Here is a 16,685-nt window from a genome sequence, read left to right as displayed (position 1 = left end):
GCTACTCTGAACAAGTTCCAAGTAGCACGGGCTATGGTGAGCCCGTAGTGGACTTACCTGGCACAGGAGCGGTGCTGTGTGTGAGTTTTATCTGCTAAGTTCTACGTTTAAAGTTCGTTTTCGGTAGCTGATTGCTCCTTGCAAATTTGGTTTCTTAGGATTGATTGACGAAGATTAAGCCACCCAAGAGGTGGCACGGGCATGAATAACCCGTAAGGTTTCTTAGGCTAACGAACATTGGTATCTGTGGACATGTCAACCTCTTGGGTGGGTGTGGCGTCAGTGGGCGCATGCCGGCCGCTCTATCAACTCGGCTCACCGGGCTCCGGGCCCGTGCTGCTTGGAACACTTGTCGAGAGTAAGCTGAATCTAAAACATCATGCACAAACTGTCACGGGCTCTCCATATGGCTACAAGATTTGGGAAGTTCGTTGGGGGGGGGGGAGGGAGGACATTGTTTTGACTGAATTGATGCAAGGGTAATTGTACGGTTGGAAGGTGGTGGGGTGGGATAAAAAAAAATGACGAGCGAATTGCTCGGGGACGAGTGACCACTTTTTATGAAACTTTTTAGTTTCATGTTTTTCAGTTAGAAATATTTGTGTTTGTATGGACAGAAGATGGAAAAACGCTGGTTGTGACAAGTTTTTGTTCAGTTTTTTGTTTATCCGTCTGGAACCACTTTTTGTTATTGTGTAACATCTTTCACAGTTATAAGAGATAGGAGTCAAGTTATGCATACATTTGTGTTTGTCCTCGTGGAGTGGGAGGAGGATGAGGGATATTCTTACAGTAGGTAGGTGTGCACGTCCGTGTGGTCTCCTTCCGTGTTGGTGTACATTCTGGCCAGTTAATACCCACACAAAAATGAAGCCTGGATTTAGATTATCCACACAGTGTTACCAACTTGGGGCGTGATAGACTATCTAGTCGTCTCTTCTGCGCGACTGGTCAGCCGATAGCCTAAGCTACCGTCTTTAGGGAGGCACTGTGGAACGTCTCTGAATCGTGGCCGCTTACTAAACCCTAAAATACCAATAGTAGCTTCATATAACGGGTAGTATATTAACCTCGCTTAGACACGAATTTATCGGATAATTACCCTCGGATTTATTATTACCATCTTTATGGCCGCAGCCAGGGACTTGTAGCCTAAAGTGAACACATCTAACAAGCCAGGGGGGGGGGGGAGGGAAAAGTTGCACTAGCTAGGGGGGGGGGAGGGGTTGGTTGCACTTGATAGGGGAGTATGGGAGGGGGAGGGGGTGAAAGATGCACTTCCTGGAGGTGGTGTGGGGGGGGGGATGTTGCTCAAGCTTAGGGGGGCGGGTGTTGACAAGTCTTGGACCCTTGATGTTTCCTTTCTGCATACCTATTGTATCTATTGTATTTAACATGGTAGGATGTTTTGCACATGCTACCATGCTACCTGGTCTCGTGTGGTGTTATACCGTGTGCAAATGTTTAACCAGTCCCTCTAATATTTTCCTTGATAATTATCTCCGCCTGTGATCTAAGGAACCTTACCTTCTATAGATTTAAAATTTTTAATCGGTCCCAATAATTTAGATGCTTTAGAGTTTAGAGGAAATTCTAGCGGCAAAAAGATATTTGCATGTTCTCAGGGTCAGCAATTTCTCCAGATTTGAATGGGGCCGTTATTGTGCAGCAGTACTCCATTCTAGGGAGTACCAGTGTCTTGAAAAATGTAATCATTGGTATGGCATTTACTGTATGAAGGAGGTCTTGTTTTCCAACATTTGATTTTTTCATGCAGCCTGAGACAGCTAATTTATTATTCTTGAAAAATACGGTCTTCCGACATTATTACTTGCACATCTTTCATTACTCGCTACTTCTATATTGTAATTTGACATTTTTTATGTGGTTACCGTTTTGTGTTTAGGTTCTGTTGGCCATTATTTGTATTTAAAGTACGTGGGTGAAGCAGTTATAGCGTTGCGGTTCGAACAGAGGTCGTCAGCGAAGCACTGTTCGAGAAAATGTTCAAACGTCATCAGTAGAGACGTTTGTACCAACCCGTCCTCGACCCATGTCCATTCCATCCAGCGGTCGACCCCACAGACGCATTCATACATTTTTATATGCTGTTCTTTCAAAACGGGAATTTTCAAATTGTTTGGAGGATGGGCTGTTTGTACAGCCCAGTCCTCCAAACAAGGACCCCTAAAGTGATAACCTGCACCCGCCAAACCCCCTGTTTACGAATGAAAAACGGTTTACAAACGACTCTCAACTGATTTCGTTCGAATACATCCGGAACAAGTGCTTCCCTGACGAATTTTGTTCGAACCACAACGCTGTAAATGCTTCACCCACGTACTACAAATACAAATAATTGCCAACAGAACCTAAACACCTCGCCTAAGCCAATATTGGCTTAGGTTAGAAGGACCACACACTAGAAGTCACTGCTTCTAGTGTGTGGTCTGGTCAACAACTAGGCCTCCACTTTTCAAACAGAATTCTTTGTCATAATGCCTGCCCGCGAACGAGTATATGAATCCAAAGTGCGCACATGTGTTGAGGGCGACTCCTTGTCAACCTTGACTGCACTCACCTTCCCCCAAGGCATAATTGTGACATGCTTGTCCTGAAGCTAAATACAGATATAATGAAATAATTAATGATGAAATCAGTCTGAATCAGTCTGCTCACTATATAATTGAATGCGTAAAATCGCGGAATACAGAGATGACTCGGTCAGTGGTGTTTCTGAAACGTTTGAGCACTTCATTCATAATGTCCTGCCAGGTATCTCAGCCAAGTATCCATAATTTACATACTGTAGGCAATGTTGCTCATGGACTGTAAAGCTGCCGCCCAGTTGGGTGGAGCAGGATTAGTAACTGTAACTCATCATAGATGTAAACTGCCTTGTATAGACTCGAGGGCCACTTCTTGAATAGCTTGTGATATAAAGACGTAATATGTATGTGTGTATATATATATGTGTATACTGTGTATATGTGTAATAAAAGGGTGTGTAACTACCCTCACAAAATTGTTACTCGATTAGGTAAATGGGTATGAGGGGGGGGCATAATAAATGACTAAACTAAGGATAGGAAGGCATGTGGGACGGTGGGTGTGGCAGTAAGGAATGTGGGAGAGGCTAGTGTGAGTGGGGGGGGGGGAGGGATGAGAAGAGTTGTAAAGGATAGCGGGGGAGGGGGATCAAAGTGGTTAGCACGTTACATTAATAGTAGGATTATGCATACCAGGAGGATTTGTTAGTAAGAGAGAGAAGAATGACAAGAAATGCCCAAACTGTACCGTCATCTCGGTCAGATGCTAAACAGGACACGGGATAATGAGGCATCTGTGATCCATCTCGCACATTCTTGGGAAGGTGACACTTGAGGGACAGACGTGGACACCTCCAAAGCTGGCTAGGTTCCATCACTCACTGCCACAGTAACTCTAAGAGTAACTCCGTCATCTGTGTAACTCCCATGCACCAGTCGGGAAGTGGTGGTGACGTCATGAGCTCGGTTCCTCAAGGCGCCAATAGGAATCGCGTGTACGGTATGAGTGTGTGGGTACGTTACCCGTGCTGTATGGGGTACGTGACCCATACGGTATGGGTACGAGCCGGATTAACAGGAAGTAGTCCGTAATTATTTCGCGTACGAATTGTTGGCGCATTTTCGAGACTCTAAGTTATGACTTAGGTGAACTGGAGTGGTGGTTCTTGTCTGAGATCTTGTGCGGCCATTTCAAGCAAACACTACTGCCAGGGGAATGTATTTTCACACGTCAGTTTTATGTGCTTTGCAAATAATTTCCCCAACGCCACTTTGAGCTTAAAATTGTCACTTGCATACGGCAGTGGTGATATGCTGCCGATATTGCTCGAGGTATTCATATAAACTAAGTTCAACCTTATCAAACGGAATGCAAAGAGCAACAGTCAAACAAGATGAAGTTCAAGTGCAGTGAAAAGCTCTGTACCCCGGGGTACAGTCCTTGCACCACTGTTGTTTTTCATTCTTATCTCAGATACAGACCAACATACTAGTCACAGCTTCCTGTCATCCTGTGCAGACGATACGAAAATCAGCATGAAAATTTGCTCTGCAGAAAAGACTGAAAGACTACAAGCCAATAGAAATGAAGTTTTTGATTGAGCAACGGAAAATAACATATTTAACGGTTATAAATTCCAGGTACTGAGATATGGTGGAAACAAGGAACTTAATAGAAACACAGGATACAGGACACAATCACTCATAGAAGGTCGGCAACATGTAAAAGATCATGGAATTATGTCTGATGACCTAACATTTCGGGAACATAACCGAGCAAATATAGCGGCGGCCAGGAAAATGAGACGATGGATTATGAGAACGTTCAAATCCAGAGACCTCCACATCATCGCCTGCACTGTTTAAATCACTGGTGCTGTCCCGTCTTAGAGTACGTACTCACGTTCCCTTCCAGAGCGGGAGAGGTCTGAATTAGAGGGAATACAGAGAACATTATTTACTACTACCGGAGTAACCACGTACTCTGGAGGCACTGTAACCTTTCACGTAGTTCAGGTTTTGTGTACAAACAAGTGGCCGTGTACCTGAGTATGTTAATAAGTGTTTGAGGCGGCGATACCGGGGCGGGGTGAGACGGTGTACTGGCCGCCGTGGTTATCACTAGAAGAGTGTGTTGACCTGTGGTGGTGGTGTTGGTGTTGGGTGTGGTCCGGCACCACTCAATACCTCCCTCCCCCCTCCCCTCCTACACCCCGCTGTCACGCCCCCGCCCACCCCCCCTCCCATCCTACGCCCCGCTGTCACGCCCCCTCCCACCCCCCCTCCCATCCTACACCCCGCTGTCACGTCCCCTCCCACCCCCCCCTCCCATCCTACACCCCGCTGTCACGCCCCCTCCCACCCCCCCTCCCATCCTACACACCGCTGTCACGCCCCCTCCCACCCCTCCCCTCCCATCCTACACCCCGCTGTCACGCCCCCTCCCACCCCCCCTCCCCTCCTACACCCCGCTGTCACGCCCCCGCCCACCCCCCCTCCCATCCTACACCCCGCTGTCACGCCCCCTCCCACCCCCCCCTCCCATCCTACACCCCGCTGTCACGCCCCCTCCCATCCTACACACCGCTGTCACGCCCCCTCCCACCCCCCCCCCTCCCATCCTACACACCGCTGTCACGCCCCCTCCCACCCCCCCTCCCATCCTACACCCCGCTGTCACGACCCCTCCCATCCTACACCCCGCTGTCACGCCCCCTCCCACCACCCCCCTCCCATCCCACTCCTATGTGTGGGAGTGTTGAAAAGTCTTGCACCTTTAAAGTTTCTTGTTGTTATAGAATCAGCTACTCGGAACAAGTTCCAAGTAGCACGGGCTATGGTGAGCCCGTAGTGGACTTAGTTGGCACAGGAGCGGTGCTCTTTTTCGAACCTTTGAAGTTGATAGTCCCTTTTGAACGTACCAATGGCACCTCTGCCTGCCAAAGGGGCTATTTTGCATATCCTGCCATGCCTTCTGATCTCCTGTGGTGTTTTTTTTAGTGTGCAGATTTGGGAAAATTCGTGATATATTCGAAGTAACTTATTATGTGTTTCTCCTTCTTCCTACACTCAGGAATGCACACACAATACTTTTAGTCCCAATAATTTAGATGTTTGAGTGGATTCAAAGAGTAAAAGATCTTTGCCTATGACCCGACTCCAGGTCATCAATTTCTTCAGCTTTGAATGGGGCTGTTAGTATGCAACGGTTTCCCCCCCCCCCCCCTCCTTGAGAGCACTGGTGTCTGTAAACGTATCATTGGTCTGGCATCTCTTGTTTGGAAGGTTCTTGTCACCCAACTTTGTGATCCTGTACTGATGATCCTGTACTTTGTGATCCATTGACTGTACTGATGCAAATTACTGAAGGTTAGTGCTGGCATTTGTATCACTTGAGATTTGAGGATTATTATATTTTCGTGATAGAAAACAGACATTTAAAAGGCATTTACAATTATCCAGCAGGCAGGCATTTAGCCTTGGATAAAGTTATCCAGGTCAGCAAGAGCGGCCCAGTTGAGACGTTTTCTAGTGAGGTTTGTGTTGTCACTGGCAGCAGCAGCAGCAACTTGAGGTACATTGAAGGTGGTTATGACAGGAAGATGGCCGGACAGGTTGTCGTCATCACCGAGTGTGTCTCAAGGTATGCCTCGTGGTCAGGTTCAGGGTTTTGCCATTGGACTAGAGATCCTTATGAGGCTGTACAAGGGCAGAGTACCTGGTGGTGTGTGGCGGGGCGAGCCTGGGCACACTGACTCAAGGTTGGCGGGAGAGAGAGATGGGGGGAGGGAGAGAGACGGGGAGAGAGGGGGGGAGAAGACTGAGGGGAATGGGGGGGGGGGGAGGTGGTAGAAGTTTGGACATTCTACACTCGTAGAGGGGAGGAAAGCAAGCAAAGAACGCGTGCGCGTACTAGTTAAGATCAGCGTCTGTTGAACGCTGCTACCACAAGGGACGCGAACTATCAGGAGAAAGTGCCAAGGCACCACGGCTATGTAGCACTTGGAAGTGATTAGGATTTTGGATGGGCGTTGGGGGGATTGAACGCCGACCTGCATGAAGGGAGGTAGTCACTGTACCGACCAATCCAAATGGATGAAGCTGCTATCGGAGAGTCACCCTGACGAGTATGTGATCTCGCAAAGAATTCGCCAGATGCCAACCCATCCTCCTATTTAGATCATTAACGTACATTAACGTAATGTTCGCTAAAAAAGTAGTTTATGTTCATAAACTGATAACTTTATAATAGTCCGGATAAAGGTAAAAACCCAAACTTGATTATTCTTAAACCTAGTATAGCACTCGCATGTACTATGGTAGGCCTCAGAGAGTACCTGGATTGGGTTATGAGACTTCTTCTCCTCCCACCAAGCCCTGTCCGGGGCCAGGCTTGACTTGAGAGCTTGGTCCACCAGGAAGCCATCAGCTTCGTCGAGGCCACTAGTGTTAGTGGCCCTCGGGTAAAGTCAGAAACATTAATGTTGCACATGGGTACCATTTGCAAGTGTGCCCAGCGGACTGGCAAAGCGATTGTAGTTGGAATGAGGTTATTGTAGTGTACTCGGAGGGTATGTGCACGCGCTACAACTCTCTCGTCCTTCATAGCTGGTACCATTCCTCCCGGGGAACTTCCCCTCGTATCATAATGCTCGATGCAACGCCAGGAATCTATTAAGTCTTTTCAGTTCACCTGACTTTACTGCTGATCTTGTAATATGATCTTTTAATATGCATCGAAGACCTTGATGGTACCTAAATAGGGCATATTATTAATTCGAAGGGTAATGGGGAGCTGTGTACAAATATAAATAGTGGTAAGATAGCACTAGATAGCTACTTGATAGTTTTTTTCAGTAGCAACCCAACCTTATGATTTCATGTTCTTTCAATAATTCGAAAACGCCTTTTCGTATTGCTTTAAACTTAAAACGCTTGAATTATATATGATCTTAAATCTGTTTTTCAAAACCCAAATGATTCGTCCCTCCTCCATGTGTCAACTTTGCGGACAAGAAAGCATGCACTCCATTGAACATTATATTGTAGAATGTCCCATATTGACTGACTTCCCCCCCCCCCATACCCTGGGCTGAGGTATGCTGAACACTGTCAATACTATCTGAATACTAGAACACTTGATATACTGGACCTGCATCATATAGTCAATCTTGTATACATCAGGTATGTAACATGCGTGATGTAACTTGAGCTTGTAAAAGCATCTTGATCACCTTCAGTGGTTAAGTGCTAAATAACACACTAGTTTCTATAGTGACTATCTTACCCTGTCAAAGCAGGAGACGTATCTATGGGAGTATCTATATGCTAGATACAGTAACTTTAGCTATAAGCACACATACATTGCCACCGAGGTAGAGAGCCCGCCTGCTATCATAACTCCTACTATGTTTCCTATGTCTAAACTTCTCCCTTAACGTCTGCCTCTGCATTTTCTTCACTTAAAAAAAATGAGCGAACGTGGTGGAGGTAGGTAGGTGGAGAGAAGGCCATCACGGGTAGTGAGAAGAGGGAGGTGTCGGCACATACAGAAGGCGGGTAGGGGTACAAGCTTAAAGAGGAAAGACCAATTCGTCGGGGTCGGAGGATAAAGTTGAAGGGGAAGATACAGAATGTTAAGAGACTGAGGTACAGGCAAAATAATTTATTTGCGGGAATGTGTGCGGGATCTGCAGCATTTTTGCCCTTCGATCTTGTTGATATCCTTCCATGGCCTGCTTAGTGGCGTGTGAGAACAGAGACCACTGACAAGTTCCCCCGGACTGTCTGCCTCAGCTCTGTCATACGTTCCATGGCCTCAGCCAGAGATCTTTGAAAGAGCTTAAGTATATCAATAGTGCGGGTCCTCCTATAAGCTAGTCCAGTTCTTATGTAATTTGTTTGTGCATGTAATTTGGAATCATTATAATAGGCAAAATTGTTATGACAGTGCAATTTTGGTTACGTGGCCTGGACGATGGATAAAGTGATTCTATGAACTGTTGGATAGTACCTATGAGTTATTTGTAAAATCTACAACTAAAGAATGTTCAAGTGAATAGTACCATTCTGACGCCTGAGCAACATAATTGTCTCGATGATCGATGGGCACAGCCAGCCTCTTCCGCTTGAACATTCCGCCGGGGAGGATAGAGCTTCCGAGGCTTACAGTGGCTAATATGGCCAGATGATCAGACACCATATCTGGCATTATTGACGAGGCGCACACGGTGTGGGGAGACGTGGACACAGACATAGATCAAGAATACCTCTATAGATATGTCTCGGTTCGAGGTGTGCATCATTGTGACTATCTAATAATGACAACAGTTGGTTGCTCTTATGATTACTGACCTACGAGTTACCAATATGCATTACGATCGCTTATAATGATAGTAGGCTCATTAGTCTGAATACAGATAGGAAGGTCAATATAATTAAACTTGCCATACGAGCATATCGGTTAAAGATATTGAAGGCAGAATTCCCCACATAAATCCTCACACCATGATACTGAAACCCTTCGATTGACTTGGCAGGGAGTGATTGGTGAGGAAGAGACATGGAAAGTCTGTAGCAAGAAGTTGGAGACTTCTTGCTACCTGTTGCAGAGTTAGAGGATCAATGTTCCCGCGGCGCGGTCTCTGACCAGGCCTCCTGGTTGCTGCTCTGATCAACCAGGCTGTTAGATGCGGCTGCTCCACGAGACAGGATGGGGTGGTGGGGGGATGAGTTCACGCACAGGAGTGACGCTGCCCAGTAAACTAGACTTCCGTGGCAAAATCAGAATTCATTTAAACCTGGTAACGCAATATTATACTGGCAGAGGACCACGTGTTAGAGGTGTTAGGGGTGCTAGAGGTGCCTGACCAAAGAACCCCCCCCTTACCAAGGTCAACAGCTTGATGACCCTCGCCACAGGGGTGTGGCGATCTTGCTATTGAGACGGCCGACATTTAAGCTAGTGACGAATCTCCCACTCCTGATGACCTCATGTGTAAACAATGCGAAAAAGACTTGGGTTGTGATCACGCACACCACACACACATTATCCAGTCATTAGATCATTTAGACCTGCTGCCGGTATGAAATACCCGGACTTCAACTCTCCTGTGATTTGACGATATACTCGTGCTCACTTTACACAATGAGTGCTGAGGAAAGGGAGATTCGTTACCTGTGGCCACCTGCCACAGGTGACACTGGCTTAACCTAATCCTGGCGACCACTATGGCGTTCTGTCTGGTGGACGTTTTATGTTCGCCATATATACATAGATATCAGAATTAAACACCATTTTTTATACTAACATCTTAAAGCCTTTGAATGATTTATGTAGATTAAAAATATCTGGGTCTAGTTCAGCTTCATATTTTGTTGCATTTTAAAATCAGCTGACAAGAGTTCACTTAAATGTGAGCAAAAAGTTAATACAGGTTGACCACGATCGTATTAAACAGAGGAACTGTGGGGGGGGAACAGATAACGATTGGGCAATCGCAAGATTATTGACCACAGTCGATTGTTTGTGACATATCTCATGGAACAGGCGTGTCATGATACTGACCTCATCCATTCACCAGTCATGAGATTATCATCACATATCAGACAACTCATTTTACGTAAATATTAACTCGCCAACTATATATTGTCATCATCTTTGTGTATACGACGACTGATTTTGTGATTCGTCAAATAAATTGTATCGGTGGTATTTTTTTTTCTTTTGCAGAGAAATTCCTGCGCGGGCCCCTAAGCCTCTGGCTGGCCCACTAAGCGTTGCTTGTTTCTGTCTTACTTGGGCGGAGTACGAGTATTTATGACTCGTACGGTCGCTTCAGTAAGATTTTGCCCCATGTGTTTAACAACTTCTGCTCTGTTGAATCTAAGTTGAAATCTTACTGGGTTTGTAACTGCGTACTGTGTTAGATAATCTTCCAGTGGTCTGTCAGGATCGGGGAATAGCTCAGTCGATTAAGGTAGCGTCTGGGATCCTCTCGGACGTAGGTTAGAACCCTCGTCACGGCCCTTGTGGATTTGTTCGGGATCGGGGTTTTTATTGTCGACTTGCTATCGAGAAGAATAAGTCGACATAGGTGGTGTAAAATCTACACCACAAAGACATTCAATTTCTTTTCTTTATTATGCACCCTATACCCATCCCGTGGGTGGTGGTGTAAAGGATTACAAAGCCACATAATCGGTTCAGGAACTGAACCCTCTAGTTCGTTTAGCCAAGCATATAACAATTTTTGACGCAAGTTACAAAATTATTTTGTACAGTGATTTTGGCTTCAACACAGCATTGCCACGATAAACATTCCTATTAGACTTGGGGGTTGACCATGTCTTGATTTTAAATTATTGTACGATACTCGCTCTTATTTTTTTTTCTGACCGCAAAGGCATACTGAAGATAATGACATGGTTGACTGATGACCATCACTGTACAGTTAATTGTTAATGAATTTATCGTTACAACTATTAATGTGCGATTAATGATATATTTCATTATTTGGAGTGTGTGTAGTGGAGTTTGCTTTTAAATGATTTTGTTGGTAATTAAATTGATGTTATATTTAATCTCTCGATGTGAAGTACTTAATTTCAACTGTCCCCTATTTTTCTGTAGCCTAACGACACTTTACTTTGCCTCCAATCCAGACTGTCACGCCAGATTTAATAACTACAATAAAATCTCTTAATACCTTTCACTTCAGATCACATAAAATAATACCGGTACAAGATAACTTTGATTACCACTTACCCCCAACACTCAATAAGACAGTGTTGCCAGCAATAACCAGGTGTTTATTGAAAGACATTTAATGATATTGCATTGCAGTTGTTTGACAGTTTTTGTTGTTTCAGAGCTGAAAATGGGAAGCCTCATAGAGACGGTGGTGGACGGGTATCACGACCTCTTTACAAACAGGAGAGGTAAGTAGTGTTGCTCTGCTGTTATATATATATATATATATATATATATATATATATATATATATATATATAATATATATATATATATATATATATATATATATATATTTTTTTTATTAAAACATTTTGGTACATCTGCATTTGTGTAGCTGCCATAGGCTATATGAAGGAAGTAGTGTAAAAAAAAAATCACAGCATCAAGCCATTAGGGTGTGGAACACCATCGAAATGTTAGAAGACCCAATGTTAGATTACTTCAAGATGAGACGCTCCGCTCCCACAGCTGGTGGCCCAAGAGCCTCGATCTACTTGATGAAAACCCAGCCCCACAGTATATAATTCCCAGATGAAATACTTACCAGAACTCCCACCCCAATAAATAATTACCAAAAAAAAATTGTGAATGAATAATACAAAAATAAAGAACCTTAAACAGAACCTCAAAACATGTGTGGAAGCATCGGAGTTTGTGTATAAGAATGCTACACAGTGCTCATCTATAGATATCCATATGTGCTGAATACTCATACTTAGGCTTAGGGGACTCGCTCTTAGGTTAGTTTAGTTCATTTATTATGCACCTGTGGTTCATTTATTATGCACCCTATACCCATCCTGTGAGCGGTAGTGGAAAAGGTTACAGAAGCACATGATGGGCTCAGGAACTGAACCCCACAATTCATTTAGCTAAGCAAGTTAGTCTAATGAGCTAGTTACAAAATAAACTGCATACAGTCACATCAACAATGGGTTCGAGGCCTGACCACAAGTAGTCGCTAAATTAAGCAACTGACGCTGTGGAGTGCTAGCGTCATAACTAATATGCATTTCCTGCCCTACCCGTTAACCAGTGGGCAGCGGAGGAAAGGTTAACCATAAATATTAGCCAAATATCACCAGTTTGCTAACTGTTAGGTAGTAACTGTGGCCGATGGTAACTCGCAGGAAGTTGTAACATGTTAATTAAAAGGTGTGAGGATGTGGGCGCGTAGCAGTACTGAGGTAATGGTTGGAGGGGTGGCGGAGCGCCCACCTGCCCCCCACACCCACAGTGGGCGAGGGTCAAGGGCTGATGCAGTTGTAACCTTAGTGTTAATATCCTCTCGCGCGATCCACGCCGTCCAACGCACCTGCTGCTGCCTGCCTGTGCTGCTGCCTGCCTGTTGCTGCTGCTGCACTCCTTTCCCAGCTGTGTTGACCTGCTGTGTAGGAATGAACTATGTCTCTGTTAATTTCCTCCTGTCTCACTTTTAGTAGCATGCTGGACTTTCTTCGTCGGTATTTCATTTATTTGAATAGTACATGCTGATATATGTAAGGCTTGTGACACTAAACCACAATACCCTTCTCAAACTGCAACATAGAAGTCAGACGGCACTCGCTTCATTACCTGCAATCGTACCTCAGTGACAGGCTCCAGGCTCCAGTATGTCTCTGTGAACGACGTTACTACTTACTTGAGATCTTGAGGTTATCTTGAAATGATTTCGGGGCTTAGCGTCCTCGACCAGGCCTCCTTTTTGTTACACACCCTCCAGGAAGTAGCCCGATCTAGTAGCAGCCTGTCTAACTCCCAGGTACCTATTTACTGCTAGGTAACAGGGGCATTAGGGTGAAAGAAACATTTTGCCCATTTGTCTCCACCTCCACCGGGGATCGAACCCGGAACCTCAGGACCAAGAGTCCGAAGCGCTGTCCACCCAGCTGTCAGGCGCCCCCTAAACTTCCACCCTGCCAAGTCATATTACCATTCCACAGAGCAGTATACATAGTCCACTCTCTTTTTTTCCTCATTTACATCAATGACCTTCCAAATGTCACTCGACTCCTGAAGCCAATTCTATTTGCTGACAATCTTCATTTTCTCCAGTCTTAACCTTCTTATTCTAAATGTGATTACTGAAAAAGTCCATATTTGGCTAACTAACACGGTCCGTCTAATTACCACAAGCTACACAAGTTTCACAAAGCTTCCTGGCAATACGTTAGCAATGAATAAATATGATATATTGACTCATTATAATGTTGGTGCTGAATGTACAACACGAAAAAACATAATTTTAATCTAAAAAGTATCTTTTTATAAAGAAATGAGACGAAAATAGAGAGCTGGTGACGCCAAATAAAGTCGACGATCCAAGCGTTGGTTAGGTCAAGTTAGGTCAGGTCAGCCTAACCTATCATATTTATTCATTACTAACGTATTGCCAGGAAGCTTTATGGAGCTTGTGTAGCTTGTGGTAGCTTGCGGTAATTAGACGGACCCAACTAACACACTTAACATTGATAAATACTTCATTCAATATTTCGTTTGGTGTCAGGGATGATGGACATTGGGGGGAGGGGGAAGGTCACTACCCGGATGATGGACACTGGGGGGGGGGGGGGAAGGTCACTACCCGGATGATGGACACTGGGGGGGGGAAAGGTCACTACCCGGATGATGGACACTGGGGGGGGGCACTACCCGGATGATGGACACTGGGGGGGGCCACTACCCGGATGATGGACACTGGGGGAGGGGGGCACTACCCAGATAATGGACACTGGGGGGGAGCCACTACCCAGATGATGGGCGCTGTGGCCTGCCCCTACCCGGATGATGGGCGTTGGGGCTTACCCCTACTCGGATGATGGGCCCTGGGGCCTGCCCCTACCCGGATGATGGGTGCTGGACGGCCTGCCCCTACCCGGATGATTGGCACTGGATCCCTCCCCCTTACTAGGATGATGGGCACTTGAGGGAAGGGGGCCTCCCTACCTGGTTCATGGGCACTGGAGGACTGAGGGGACATGGACTTACCCTGGATGATGGGCACTGTGGTAAAGATCTAGATTAATTTTAAAAATATAACATGCACTAAAAATCAACTACAATAAAATAGAATCCTTAGCTGTGATTGTGATCAAACCAAGGAGCCTCAATGTATGCTGATAGAACTGTAAGATCATTGTCTCAAGTGTCTTAACCTTAAGACTTCCTTGCAGTAGGCAATCGTGTGCTGTTGTTTGAAGAAACTGCAAAGTACGTGTTGAGATTTTACCACATGTATACTTTTGTACGTGTGGTGGATTAGAATGACAAATGTAATATAAAATGAATATAATGCAAATAAACACACTAGTTTACAAAATGTGCCTGATTTTGCTGAACATCTCTAGCCTAGGTCTTTAAATAGTTATTGTAAGTTACCGTAGGGTTTAATTGTTAAGTAAATATAACAATATTGTTATCATTAGCAAAATATTAAAGAATAATTAAATGTGTTATCTTGAAGTAAATATTATTACTTGATAACTCTGCTAAAGATTAATGGATAATCTTAACAAATAATGTTTGACTTGGTTAATACTGGATTAGATATGATATAGAATTTATTGTTTAACATGTTCAGATAATGGATTACGATAAAATATTTATTAATAGCCCTTGTTCTGAACTGGCTCATTATGCCATGGGGTAAAGGCCAGCAGCTGTAAATAGGAAATGATTTAAGTCATTGCTATTCAATTGGCCAATTAAACAACTATGTGCATACTTAATACTTATTCCTAACTAGTCTAGGACCAGAGCCCGAGTCTACTCTTCTGTTGTAGACTCCAGTGATCATTCTTGTGATAAAGGGCTCAGTATTTTGTGGAGTTACGGTGTGATAGCGTTGCTTAACACCAAGGATTAACGTTTGCTGGATAAGATAAGACACGCAGTAGTGCTTGATCAGACTGTGTACAGTAGTGTGGAGTTAGCTTGCTTGTAGTAGCTGTTGCTCTCACTTTACTTTTAGAGTTTAAAGTTTCAGATTAAGGTATTATTCTTGACAAGAATGGCATTTAACACCCCACTAAGTATCTCAGGGTGCAAGCACTGCGATTAGATAATGTTTTGTGTGGTACAGTATTGGACTCTTGATATGCCGTAAATAATTTTGTTATAAAACTGGTTTTGGATAAATACACATTTAATTAAATGTTTTTCTTTTCATATTTTATAGATGCTCGTGTGGATGGTTGGTTATTCATGGACTCGCCATGGCCCACATTCTTCATCTGCGTCAGCTACGTGTTAATTGTGAAAGTGATAGGCCCACAATACATGACAAACCGACCCCCATTCCAGCTACGAAATATACTTGTAGCTTACAACGCCTTCCAAGTGGTCTTTTCTGCATGGATATTTTATGAGGTCAGTTTATTTCAATTATGTATGAGGCAATCCAGGTTATGATTTAAGATTGATTTAAGCAAGTAAATGGTGATTACTTCACTTTTTTTTTCCCATAGCCAGCCTTCATGCAGAAATAAGATACCTGGGTTATTGCTTCTGACTGTTTGGTATTGGTTTGAAGCTAGCAATAATTAAGATATCTTAGTCATGATTATTCTGTTGATGCTGCTCTGTTTTACTACAAATGCTTCGTAATGCAGGTTGACAGGTCTCTCTTAAAAACATTGCAAAATGAATACTTTGTATAGTATCTAATTATGCCTAGATATTTTTTAGTAATGTTAAGAAACATTGCTAGTGTATCTATTCATTATAAGTAAACCAAAATTTGAGATGACTTGTACAATACTTTATTTTACATACCCAGCATTTTAACATTTAAATTGGCTACAGTACTGCTTTAGTAGGGCAGCATTTATTAATCCAAATTGTTCCTATTTAGTATATGCAATATTTTGATTATTTTGATTAAACTGTAGTTATTTTTCCATGAACAGAAAATTAAATTTGTAAAATAGCAGCAGTAATATTTCCACCCAGGTACCAGGAGAGGCAATCTAGGGTTGATTGTTTTATATTAAATACTGTAATGTGATCCTTTTGCCTGTTGTGATCTTGTTTACTGGTTCAACTCTCAGGGTGCCCAATGCATCTCTTCCTATAAGATCTACAGAACAGTGGTCTTAAAATTTTCACTAAGGTTCTATTCATTGTTTTATAAAGTAGCTGTTGTGAACATTTGTGTAGCAAATGAAGATTGGTATATAATCCTGATTGAGGATGGCTTCAGTGTTATGTTGTTAAAGTCTATCCCTGAATTGTGACAATAGGCATTGAAGCTGTTAATTATTGTTTAAATAATGATCACAAGATTGTATTCAATAATAAAGTAATAATATTAATACTTTATTCTTAAATGTATACAAAGAACATAAATCCAGTGTTGAATGTAATGAAATACTTTACCACCT

At 43.7% G+C, this 16,685-nt stretch overlaps 1 protein-coding gene across 5 annotated transcripts in view; it reads left to right on the top strand.

The window, feature by feature from the left end:
- Positions 1 to 16,685, top strand: part of LOC123759372 (very long chain fatty acid elongase 7) — a 139,752-nt gene that overhangs the window by 103,011 nt on the left and 20,056 nt on the right. For 4 of the 5 annotated variants that reach the window (XM_045744338.2, XM_045744339.2, XM_045744336.2 and 1 more), the window contains exons 2-3: positions 11,421 to 11,489; positions 15,482 to 15,672. In XM_045744338.2, the coding sequence (XP_045600294.2) occupies positions 11,429 to 11,489; positions 15,482 to 15,672 (252 nt within the window). In that variant the 5' untranslated portion in view covers positions 11,421 to 11,428. Of the gene's footprint in view, positions 1 to 11,420; positions 11,490 to 15,276; positions 15,296 to 15,481; positions 15,673 to 16,685 lie in introns of those variants that run through there. The other variant, XM_045744340.2, reaches the window with a different exon arrangement.

The sequence above is a fragment of the Procambarus clarkii genome, chromosome 32, assembly GCF_040958095.1.
Source record: "Procambarus clarkii isolate CNS0578487 chromosome 32, FALCON_Pclarkii_2.0, whole genome shotgun sequence".
NCBI classification, from domain to species: domain Eukaryota; kingdom Metazoa; phylum Arthropoda; class Malacostraca; order Decapoda; family Cambaridae; genus Procambarus; species Procambarus clarkii.
This window is presented reverse-complemented; position numbering and strand designations above follow the sequence as displayed.